The 12,644-nt window shown below is 41.7% G+C and overlaps 1 protein-coding gene across 2 annotated transcripts; it reads right to left on the bottom strand.

The window, feature by feature from the left end:
• Positions 1-1,742: 1,742 nt before the first annotated feature.
• Positions 1,743-10,505, bottom strand: LOC147884151 (Calcium-binding EF hand family protein). Of its 2 annotated transcripts, none has more exons than XM_087398505.1 (6): positions 9,627-10,505; positions 8,650-8,752; positions 8,477-8,542; positions 2,312-2,494; positions 2,092-2,188; positions 1,743-1,901 (listed from the first exon to the last, which is right to left on the bottom strand). In XM_087398505.1, the coding sequence occupies exons 1-6, from the start codon at positions 10,267-10,269 to the stop codon at positions 1,779-1,781; spliced, it is 1,215 nt and encodes a 404-aa protein (XP_087254631.1). In that variant the 5' UTR covers positions 10,270-10,505; the 3' UTR covers positions 1,743-1,778. The 2 variants fall into 2 exon arrangements, with proteins under 2 accessions (XP_087254631.1, XP_087254632.1); XM_087398506.1 differs by having other exon boundaries at positions 1,756-1,897.
• Positions 10,506-12,644: the final 2,139 nt, after the last annotated feature.

Here is a 12,644-nt window from a genome sequence, read left to right as displayed (position 1 = left end):
CAAGCAACCTACAAAGTCTTCTCATGTTATCACGTGAGAGTACACAAACCTGAAGGGTGTGTACTATCCACTTTGATACAAATCATAAGACAACAAAGGTACGAAATGAACATCAACTAAGTAAAGTTGGTCAAGACGAACATTGTTTAAGTACTTAGGGCAAGATTCATATATATATTGGACTAAGCAAATGGTTGTTCTACATCATCATAGTGCCTAAGAAGAATGGCAAGGTTAGGGTGTGTGGATTATAAGAAGCGGCATCTATGTTGCCACTCTCATGACATCAATTGTAGCAATTTTTTGAATTATAGCCCTTTGGAAAAAGTAAAATGATTTCACTACTAAATATACATAACACTCCTACAAAAAAAAAATCAAATTGAGCTCTTACCACATCACAATTAGTGACTTAGAAGTGAGGCAAGGGCGACAAACAAATAGCCACTCTTTATGTTCTACGAGGGTCCACATTCGCTATGCCATAAGGTTGCTTCATCAATTTATGCACTACCTGACAATCACATATTGGAATGCATGTAAAGAGTTCTCGAATAGGTGCAAGGAACCCTTATTTTTGGACTACATCATGCTTGAGACATTGTCATTGAGCTTCCTTGGAATTGTGTATTTCATATTCCAAAAAGAAAACAACCGAGAGAGAGAGAGAGAGAGAGAGAGAGAGAGAGAGAGAGAGAAGGCAAGGGGAGGGGAAGACGCGGGGGGGCATTCTTGGTCATCTCACTTAGATGAACAAATCTCTCCGAAAGCACATTGGCACATTGATCTTAGATGTAAAACTTATGCACAAGGTGGGAGAGATGGAAGCCAAGGGACATGCATTTCATCCTTGTATCTTTAGCCCTACCATCACCACTGCACACCAACGCCATATCGTACCTCAAGTCTTTCCATATCAAAACAACACAAATCCTCAAAGTCTTGGGAAAAGGGGGGAGAGAGAGAGAGAGAGAGAGAGAGAGAGCAACACACACACATTGTGTTGAGCTATTTATTACAAGAGATACAAGTTTATTCCAATCATCATCGATATCAACCTCTAAGCTTAAAGAATATTGAGTGACACTAAGATCTAAGAAACAGCTACACCTTCCGCTTACAGTGCAATTAAGTTCACAAAATTCAGGAGCATAACTCCTACACCCAATGAGTTTGAATCTTCGTACACATTATCTTTTCATTTGGACATTTCAGATGAGCAAATCATCTGTCAACCGTGTAAATTGACTAAATAACTGCAGAATGATTAGTGTCACAAAAAGGATCATAAACTCAAAAAATAAAAGTGAAAAGATAGAATTTTGGTAACAACACAGAATGACTAGTGCCAATGGGGATGCATGTGTGCATAGATATGAGTGCACATGTGTGTGCCTATCCATACCAAATATCTATGTACATGAGCGCCCGTGCATGTGCATTATTTATGTACAAACACCTATTGTACATGTACATAGACACTACAATGCACGTGTATGCACGCACAGCTCAATGTGTGTGTGCGTGTTTGTGCATGCGCGTGCGTGGAATCACACATAGATGTGTGTGCAGAAACATGAGCATAGACATTGTACATATACAGACACATTTACATACATATACTACAATGTGTGTGTGTGTGTGTGTGTGTGTGTTTGTGTGTGTGTGTGTGTGTGTGTGTGTGTGTGTGTGTGTGTAGCGAGAGAGAGAGAGAGGGAGGGAAGCAATTGGTAGTTAAGAAATAACTTTCCGATATGCAACCAAACTTCAGATCCCTATTAAAATTCATCATGAAAATATTCTTCATAGTCATCCTCATTAGCATATGCCGTGCTGTAGAATATATAAGCATTCTCCAGCATCTCCTCTAACGTCAAATGTCCATCCTTATTTTGATCTGCCTAGAATGCTCAAAAGTAGCCTAAATCAGTTTTAAAATACACACCTCAGCAACCCAAAAAAAGCACACAGACAGTTACCCTCATAGCTTCACTGCATACTTCAAATTAAAGTCATGCATGATCTAAAAAAAAGGTTGCAGCCTAAACAGTACCTAGACAGGGAACCCAGAACTCCTCGCAAATCACTCACCTGAGACATTAAGTACTCTGCTTGTTGATTGGCATAGTAGACCTCTCCCGGATGTAGTCTATTCATAACAGGGACAAGCTCATCCTCACTTAAAAACCTGCATGCTCCAAAAACAGGACAAAAATAATTGTGCACTGAACATTAAGGCTAACCTGATATCCCATATTTGAAAATAAAATAGATTCTTTCCAAAGAAGGTTCCCAGGATCTGACAACTTGCCCATCCTCATTTTTGTCAAGTTCTGCAAACTTCAGTTTGGCACGCGCTTCTCTTCTTGTAGCATAATCATGGCTTTCTTCTGGTAATGAGGATTCTTCTTCATCATAATTTCTTATCAAATCAAACAGACCCTGAACAAACTCGGAAAAGTTTATCTTTCCATCATTATCATGGTCACGATCCCTGCAGGACAAAATTTTAAATATACCTATTCAGTAAATACATTACGAAGTTAAAAGTGATAACTAGGAGTTCTGATGATTTCACAGAAATATATATATATATATACCTTTGTAAGACTAGAATAAGTCCAATCATACAAATTTAGATTTTTTGTTGTTCTAAAGACCAAAAATCTACACAAAAAATAAAAGAGAAAATGAAAGAGAAGAAAAAAGAGGTAAACAAAAACTTTTATGAAAAACAAAAGGAAGACATACTTAGCAAGCAAAGCAACACTTATGTCTTCATCAGTGCCCAAGCATAAGCAGCTATACTGGGTTTCTAAAGTCTCGCAGTAAAGCGTGGTGTAAATCCTTTAGATGCCGTAAAGCCTTCAGATGCCAATGTTAACTTAAACCTATCAATAAAGGTCTTTTATATGCAAACGGAAGTAAGAAGTTTTGTTTGTAATGTTTGGACTTGCCCAGATGTAATCAACCTCTTTATACAGAAAAATGCAGCCATTTCTATGTGAGGCAAGCAAATCCGAAACAAGATAGCTTAAAAGCTGCAACGCTGCCAGTAAAATGTGAGCCGCCTGTAAAACATAGCTTTACCAAAGTGTGACTTGGCTTAATTACATTTCATTTCCACTACTTAAAACATCGCGGCTGCTAATACTCGCATGTAATTTATGTAGCTAATTTGACGTGACCAAACACAACCACAAGAATATGGAGCCACAATGAGCTGCCTGAACTTAGCCCTTTTTGTTGGAAAAGTGAAGCACACACACGGCAAAGTATGGCCAGTGCCTGCAACAATTTTTCTGAGAGTAACAGCCTCCTCAACAGACACATGGCAGTGCCAGTTTGACAATGATTCCACGACATTCAAAACTAGCTAAAAATTATGATGAAGTCTCAAGCTCCACCTTCTAACCCTAGGTCAATCCTTCGTTGCTCACCTATAAGGCCCCCAAACAAGGAGTGCTAAATGCATATCGGGATAGGTCGTGATAATTTTATCTTGGACAATGGGGGCATGGTCCACACAGTTACCCCCACCATATATTTAACTTTGAAGATCCGCAATTTTGCAGGACCGGTCAGGCTAGAATCATCCTGCATTCAAATTGCATGAAAAGATATAGGGTGAAAGTGACTAATGGCTCACGTGTCATGGTTAACACATGTGAGGGTTTGCCTTCACGTATCTAGATTAAGATCCAAGGTAAAGGTCTTCAGAGCAACGGCTCACGTGTCATGATTAACATATGTGAAAGTCCACATTCACATATCTGCAAGGCACAAGATGAAAGACCATTGACTAGAAACTCACATACCAAGTTTGATATAGCATATGGTCAACAAACCCTTACCGGCTCATGCCAAGTGGTGGAGGAGTCGTGGAACCGTCCCAAATTCTCATCCAATCTCCCACGGTGAGTCCATACTCGTGCCACTTAGCAGGCAGGTGCTCTGTAATGGCAAGCAATGGCCCAAGCTAAGCTGCCTCCATCTAATAGGCATAAGTTCATCTACCTATCTCTACCCTCCTTTCTGGAGAGACAGTGTCTTATTGAAGCAAAAAAATGCTAACTTTGGCAAGCATATGTAGAACACGTCCCAAATTAATAGACAGGGCAAAAAGAGAAAGATGGAGATCACATGATAAAGCACCAAAATCATCCTATCAACAATTGCATGTTACTAGTGAGCCCTCAATCTCGTGTGATGTACATATGAATTGATGAAATGGACGCACAGTGGTAATCTCGAAGAGTTATTGATGCTACTTAACATTAGTGAGGTACTTTGAATGCATGCAAAAAACACCAAATGTCAATGCTCCCAAGGAAACAAAGCGATGATGGAGTGGCTTGAAGCTGTTGTCACAATGGTCAACGTGGCACGACTATGTTGTCATTGGTCTCTTACAAATTCACAATTCAGGTGAAACAAGCAAGTGGGACATTGGGTCACTTAGGGCAAGTAAGACAAGTAGGAAAGTTAGGTCAAATAGGCGAACTAGGACAATTAGACCAATTAAGGTAGGTAGAACAGTTAGCGGTGGCATGGGGATATGGGGGAAATATCCAACTAAGGAGGTGAACCTGCCATAGGTCATCCTGGATTACCTAATAGACCTTCATTGTTTTAGACGCAAAGAAGGGGCATTTAGTGAATACTAATATGAGGTGGATGCCTTGCGACTAGAACCATCCATGTCGGTCATATGTATTGTTCGACGCAGTCCAGGTATGTGATGATCTAGAACGAGGCATCCGTGTGGATGTGTCTTGCTGCAAACTTGGCCAAGGCAGTCATGTGGATAGCATCTCTTCCCCGAATAATGCAAGAAGGCATCATTTATTTTACCTATTACCCACACACACAAAAAGGATGAGTTTTTGACACATGGCAGCTTGGAGGAGAAGAGCTTAGAAAATGTTGCCACTTGCCACCCTTGGATTGTTGGACTCTCACTACCTCTTGGATTACCACCCTCGGACTCTTAGAATTTCACGGACTCATGAACTACCACAGCTCTTGGATTACAAACCCTTAGTCTCTTAGACTGGACTACCACCCTTAAACTACCACAACTCTTGGACTACCACGGGGTATTGGACTATGCCACGTGCAACCCTTGGACTCTTGGACTATCACCACCTCTTGGATTACCACCCTTGGATCCTTGGAATTTTATAGACTCATGAATTACCACAAGCTCTTGGACTACCACACACATACACATATGCATACGTGTATGCAATTGCATGAGCTATTATCTCTCAAAGCTAGCCCTTATCCTCTCTGAAGTATATTGCCCCAAAGGCACCTGCAAATAGGGTAACTAGTTGAACTAAGGAGTCAAAAAAGGAGGGCTTCGTATTGACGTGTGGACATGTGCCTAGAAGCATTCTCTCGAGTCTCGATAATGATGCATGCCCTCTAATCAAGTTTTCCTATCTGCCAGTTTCATGGTGAGCTTGAGATATATAAGAATATATCCAAAGGAAAGGGAGTTTGTAAGCAACTTTATACTCAGGAAGCAAAGCTATGCTTCTGTTCTCATCAGTACCCAAGCATAAGCTGTCATCTTGGTTTTGAAAGATTCCAGAATCCTAAGTATGCATACGATCAAACTATCTCGACCTATTCTGAAAGCTTCACACTCAAGTTGAGCCTCATTGGTAGTGACAATCATACCCAGTTAGCCACTTGCAGACAGGGCAACTAGTCACCATCTTTTGGGGCTTTCTGGAACTTAGTCTCTCTTGTGCACAATATGTCTATGAAGTTGATCTACAGCTCTTCGAAAAATCCTGAGGTAGGCACCAGTTTCACAACACACACAAAGAGGGTTCATCCCCACAATGGACCAAGCAAGGGCACACTTGTATGAAGCAGTCCGACTAGTGTGGCCCAGTTACTTCAACACCACAATCGGTGCTGCTTTCTTTGCTGAGTTTGGGGAGCACTTCGACTGACCACTCTTAATCAGCATCATACGTTTGGTGTGCTGTTTGAAATTCTAGTTTGCTGCAGTTTGATCGTTGTTTGGTTCTACTTTGAAATCCACATCAGTAATTCGACATCCGCATCAGTACAGACTTAGTTGCTGTCTCTTTGCTGTCAGATCATCTGGAGGGCTGTGAAAGAGGTCCATGCAAACCAGACCACAGAGAGGTAGCTGTTTTTCCACGTGTTTGAGAGCCCATATCAGTCCAAATCACTTTTCTGGACCATCTCACACATTACCATGGGTTCTAGCTTCACATATAGTTTGCCCCTTCCTAAGCTTGGAGAGGATGGGAAGTTCAACTGAGATAACCAACTCATGGTCAAAGATGAAAAGGTGAAGCCAGTTGGTGGGAGTTCATGGAGCATTACTGAAATGAAGCATCCAAACACAGGAGCCCTAAATGAGAAGGAGGTTTGTGTAGAAAGAAAGAAAGAAAGAAATTTTATTAGAGTCTTTGGAAGACCGATGGGTCTATGAGACTAAAAGAAAACCTGATACAAATCACAGTAAGGGTGGAGGTACTAAAACGAGCATCATCACCCGTGCTGAATCGTAAGTCTGATCATACATAATCAAATACATCTAGGTATGACAATGAAAAGAAAAAAGACTGGAGCGGAACGGAATCCTCCGTATGTCATGTCGCCCTGGTTGGTGCATAGTCGGTGATGGGACGCTGGCGTCCGTCAAGGGATCCCGTGCGTCTCGGTCTCTTGGAGGAGGCTCAACGCAAGACTAGAGCCACCGTGACTCCCGTGGGATGTATCCCGAGTCTAAACAATGACAAGAGGTCCCCCAGAGTGATCTGTGTGTCCCCTCAATGTCTGGTGTGTCGTGTTGTGGTCGTCAGGTCGGGGTCTCTGTCACGCTGTGGCCAGCATCATCATGGTGGCAGGCATACCTCACATCCACAACGTTGAGACATTAGAGAAGGCCTCAATGGAATACAAGATGACAAACTCGACATAGATCCTACACCTTTAGAATCGATTGTACTTGCTTCACATGGGCCGTGGACAGTTCACCTTTAGAATCAATTGTACTCAGTTCAAATGGACCAAGGAAAGTCCACCTTTGAGGATTAGTGGGACATGAATCGTAACTCGTGCCAACTAGCAGCAGCGTGCTTTATAGTTTTATGACTTCAATCACAACCCAAAAAAGGACAAACATTTTCAGGAGATCATTGGCGTGTTGCTTCAAAGAAGAGTTGAGGATCAAGTTTATAATGCCAACATGGATTGGCGCAGAAGAGAGGACATTCAGTGCCGATGCAAGCGGGCAAGGGCAAGACTATAAGGATAACGGGAAAACCAAGAAAGAGGACCTAGGAAGAAGGACAACTCGGAGATAGATTCTTCAAGTTCTCTTTGCAGTGATGACGCATCCAAACTAACTGAAGGTACCTTGTGGTGGCACCAAAAATGCCAAGATGGTCAAAAGCAATAGCCAGGGTCAATTGTCCTATCAGAGCTCGTTGAAAACGGGCCTCTCCACCAAACAAATTCATTATTCCACTAAAATCGGTGAGGTGGTCTTGGCCAGTTATCCACCTAAGAGTTTGGGAGTGCAAGAAATCCAAACTGGTGGCAAAGAGAGTAAGATAACGCAGAAATATTCACTTCCGAATGGACTTATGTGTGCCCGAGATTGTGGATGTTCGACACCATATATATTATATAAATGTAGTTATGTCTCGACTGCCGTACAAGCACGGATACAGCGCATCTTGGATTTGGTCAAAAGGTACTTTTATTGCTTACATGGAAGACTACATTGTTACGTGAAAGCAATGCCAGCTTAATAAGATTGATTACCAAAAGTGATGACATGTTACTTCCACTAGATATACGGGAAGTGGGAGAGTATCTCCTTAGATTTTGTTATGAGAATACCACGAGACCAAGAAGATATCTAATGCTATTTGGGTAGTCCCAGATAGACTAACCAAGATGGCATGGTTTGTGCTAATACGATACACAGTTCTAAGCTTGCACAAGTATTTGTGGGGAAGAGAAATTGCCCAGAAATATTTTTGTGATCATGATTCTAAACTCAACGCACAATTTGTGTTTCAAACTTTGAAACTACCTTAAGTATAACCTCAGCAGATCATCTTGAACAGGACGGTTAAACAGAACGATTCAATAACTATGGAAGATATGTTTTGTACATATGTTACCCCAAGACAGTCCGAGTGGGAAAGGTCTCTCCATTAAATTGATGTGTGGATATCAGCCAAGGTCACCCATGAAAGTCAGCCTTAAAGATACAAAGGTGAAGGTGGATCTAATGGAGAAAATAAACAAAACAAAATGAAACTGGCATAATAACTTACCAGGTCCATGAACACCAGAAAAATGTTTTTTAAAGTTCTTACTCAAAGGCACCTCTACTGTCTAAAAACAACTAAACACAATAAAACTGTCTTTAAATCTGAAGTGCAACTTCAGAATCCCCATTTAAACTTACTTGATTTCCTGCTTCCGTAACCATTGATGCAGCTTCTCATTTTGACTGTCCTGTGGGTGCAAAAAGCTGCAAAATGATCAGCAGAAAGCGTTATCCCCCAAAGGGCAAAGGGTCGACTTCATTGGATAACCAAAATAACTACTTGTGTCAGCTTTTAGTGTGTGCAATCCTACTTGTTGAACTCTGTGCGATTGAGAAGCTCATCTCCATCCTCATCTGCTGCATCAAACTGCCCTTTCCACCAGCCCACTCCCCCATGTTCCATAGTATCGTTTGCTGGCGACATCACATAGCCAAGTAACAGCATCAATGAAGTACACATAGAATCAAATAGAACTATATTTGACCAAAAATTTCCCAGGTTTCACCCTGGCCTCAAAAACTGTATCATTAATCAAAAACATTAAAAAAATCAAAAGGCAAACATGCCACAAGTTTGACAAAACAATGCCCTCTGTCATTTAAAATATAGCCCCTTACGTGTGAGTGAGTGTACAGGGTCACAAGAGCGCGCACGCATGCAATTGAGAATGCTCTGCTTGTCCATTTATATATTTGTATGGGCGTCTATTAATAATATATCTTCATAAGACTAGAATATATCCCATCTTATATATTAATTTTTTGGTAGGAAGAAAAAAAAGGAGAGAACGAGACATGGAAGAAGGGGGCTTGTAAGAGTCATCAAACAAAAACAAAGAGCAAAATAGAAATTTAGAAATAAAAAGACTTAGTGAGCAAAGCTATACTTGTGTTTTTCATCAGTACCAGCATAGCTGCCATCGTGGGTTTTGGAAGATTCCAGAATCTCTCGGGTTAACTCAATGCTTAGTAAGCCCAACCCAAACAACAAAAAAGCCACAAAGGAGGATAATAAAGAAGAAAGAAGAAGAATGCATATGTATAAAGAAATACCAGTGCTAACACACAAAAGCAAAAGAAGAGAAACGCAAATACAAGAACTCAGAAGAAACATCAAATTAATTCTCTCTCTCTCTCTCACACACACACACATTTGGTGCAAGGCTTTAGACATTGAAACTTCCTTCACTAAACTACCCCAGCCAGACAAGAATCCCGAGTGTGTTCATAAGGGACACATTGCAACCCAAATTGCCATGCATGACAAGAATCCCGAGTGTTAGAATACCTGAGATATCGGAAGAAGCTTGTGGCAAATACTCGGAGAAAGATATCATGCCATCATGATTTTTGTCATACATATCCATCTGACGGTCCGTTCGATGTTCAGCTTCCTTCAACGCCGCCTGGAGATGCCAATCCTGCAGCTCCGACGCACTAATAGTTCCATCTGGTGGGTGGTTGTCGATCAAGGGAAAGAGGGTAATAATGCGGGAAGAAATGTTAAACTGATCCTCGTTGTTTAAGTACTCCTCGGGATCCGTATAATCCAATTCTTCTGGTTCAGGTTGTGATTCGGGGTGCGGTGCAGCTTCCGAATGCGGTTGCCCGAACATAGCTCGAAGAGCTGGATTCACCTGGACAGGCGAGTCTCCGTCGGACGATTGCGCCCACTGCTTGTAACGCTGCTCAAAGTGCTCCTTCTCCCAGGTGCGGTCCTCCCGGTTACGCTCAAATGCTGCGACGACCGGATCGAAAGCCACATTCTCATGCTTGGCAGCCGAGGAAATGTGCAATCTGCGCACAACGAGTCGACGTCCAGGCAGCAAGCTGCGGTGCAGCTTTGTCTTCTGACGGTGAGGCTGGTTGGAGAAGAGGACGAGGGCCAGGAAACCGAGGCAAACAAGCGAGTATGCGACTGTTGTTTTCATCGTCCTGGAGCAAAGATTCGGAGGAACGGGGTGACATCCGGCGAGGACATCAAAATAGGACGGAAATTTTGGAGCTAGAGACCGGATTTGGACATCTTGGAGGCGAGCGAAATTGCAAGGAGCCCGAATTTGGACGGAAACCTGGCGCGAACGGCGGGGGTTGAGTCGTTGAAATCCGGCAAAAATCGTCGGAAACTACGAATCCAGAACGGATTTAAGTTACCGAGGAAAATTTTAGCTCAATTGGATCAATAGTCTCATCAGTCTCAATCGGAAGATCTCACTTCTTTCCCTCACATGGAGGGTTACATGATTAACCTTGGGTAAACATCTTAAATCGGATGACTACATATTGCAAACATGACGAAACATCAGCATCACTTCGACGAACAAAGAGGTCAATTGAGGAAATAAAACCCTCCTTTCATGGCGTGGCCACTGCTTGGTATCATCAACTTGATGGGAACATCGAGATCTTGGCCACATCTTTACAATTCAGTGACACCGACAATTCGAAACTCCGACAAGGTAAAGAATGCCCTCACTCAACTGCAAGAACTACATCATCTGCCGAATGATATTATCCCCCAATTTAGAGTCAAGCTAAACCATCTACTGCTTCGAGTCAATCCCAACATGATCGAAGATCTCAGACTGTTCTTCCTGTGGCCTTGGCTTAATGCTACGATTCTCAGTGGACGCAACATCAAGGACTGAAATGGCTTGAATAAGCTCTGCTCATCGCATAGCGAATTGAATTCACGATCAACAAAACTGGTGCTATACTTCCTGCTCTTCCTACTTTATTGCCAGTTCCTACACATAATGCACATAGCACACCTATGGAAATAGTTCATGTTCAAAACACACAATTTTCAAAAGAACGTGTCACGACCTAGATTCAATAAGCTCCCTGACCGTGATCAAAATGGTATGGGAATTCCTGATTCTATGTAGATCATAGACCACTCAACAAAGTGACACCTTGTGAATGAATGCCCATTACCTCGTTTGGATGACATTATTGACTTATTGGCACACTCACGATTCTTCACAACTCTATATCTCAAAGCTCGAGATTGGCTAATTTATTAACCTGAAGATAAGGCTAAGATTGCATTTAGAACACCGTTCGATTTACATCAATTCAATGTGATGTCGTTTGGCCTTAATAATGCACCTGGAACTTTTCAACATTTGATGAATTTTGTGTTACATGATTTAATAGTACAAGGAAAAGTTTTAGTCCACCTGGACGATGTATTAGTTCACTCTAAATCTTGGGCTAAGCACAAATAAATTCTAACGGAGAATAGTAACGAATCACCCATTATACTTCGAGTATCAAGAAACCTAAAGCAATTATTTTGCCATGAAATAGCCTCTATTCTACTTCATTCTATTTCGAAATATCAACAAACCTAACCTATTTTGCCACAAAATAGCCTCTATGAAGCTTTCTCTCCCTCTCTTTTCACAACATCTACCTCGGCACAACAAGCCAGCCTGCTCTCTCTTTCTTTGTTTCCCTCATCCACTTGTTGAAGTCAACCCCTCTTTCAATCTTCATATCCCTCTCTTACTCCCCAATAATGGTTGAAGAAACTCAAGCACGTGAGGAGGCTAGAAGCAATGTACCTCCTCTTGAAAAGCCTCGAGGAGAGGAAGGTGAAGAGCTGGATTATGGAGCAGAAAACATCACAACTAAGGGGGAGCACATAGAACTAAAGGACCATTTTAACAAGCCGTAAGGACTTAAATGACATGACGACAACCTAAATGCAGACAATGGCGATGCTACAAGCCACAGTTAAGGGCTTTGGATTGGGGACTGGTGGGACTATTCTTGCAACACCTTCCTTCACACCTAAGGCATTTGCAAGTCTAAAGGAGGAGCGAATTCCTGAGTGCATAGATGCATGATTCAACCAAGGCCAGGTACCCTTTTTCTTTCCATCCCTTTTTTGATGCTTTGAAAATCCAAATCGCACAAGCATTTTCCAAAGGGAAGACGTTGGCCTGGTGGAGGGAATTGAAAGAGAAGCCAAAGACACGGGCTAAATTTAAACAAGTGTTTAGAGAGGAGTTCCTTCAACTTAAGTATGAATTTGATCTCCTCGTGAAGCTCACAATTTTTAAGAAGGACAAGATACCATTCTACATCTATATGTAGAAATTGAGAGAACTATTGTCCAAAACCTCATACATGGATTTTACCACCTTGTGTGGACTTTTCATAAATGGATTGGCAAAAAACACAAACACTAGGTGACAAACAACCAAATTAAGAGCCTCAAGGATGTGATTAAATATGCCAAGATCTATGATGATATTATGGTGAAGGGGAGTTCTTTATAGAGAACCACAAGCTACCA

Source organism: Dipteris shenzhenensis, chromosome 27, assembly GCF_047967505.1.
Source record: "Dipteris shenzhenensis isolate YYH24624 ecotype China chromosome 27, Dip_SZ_1.0, whole genome shotgun sequence".
NCBI lineage: Eukaryota > Viridiplantae > Streptophyta > Polypodiopsida > Gleicheniales > Dipteridaceae > Dipteris > Dipteris shenzhenensis.
The sequence above is the reverse complement of the archived record's forward strand: the minus strand, read 5'-3'. Positions and strand labels throughout refer to the sequence as shown.

Bases quoted from the DNA above. Each gene is read 5' to 3' on its own strand.
- LOC147884151 (XM_087398505.1), bottom strand. From the start codon at position 10,269: ATGAAAACAACAGTCGCATACTCGCTTGTTTGCCTCGGTTTCCTGGCC. The intron at 8,543-8,649 runs GTAGGATTGCAC...ATCATTTTGCAG, and splicing joins AATCGCACAGAGTTCAACAA to CTTTTTGCACCCACAGGACA. The intron at 2,189-2,311 runs GCAAGTTGTCAG...TGGAGCATGCAG, and splicing joins CTTGACAAAAATGAGGATGG to GTTTTTAAGTGAGGATGAGC.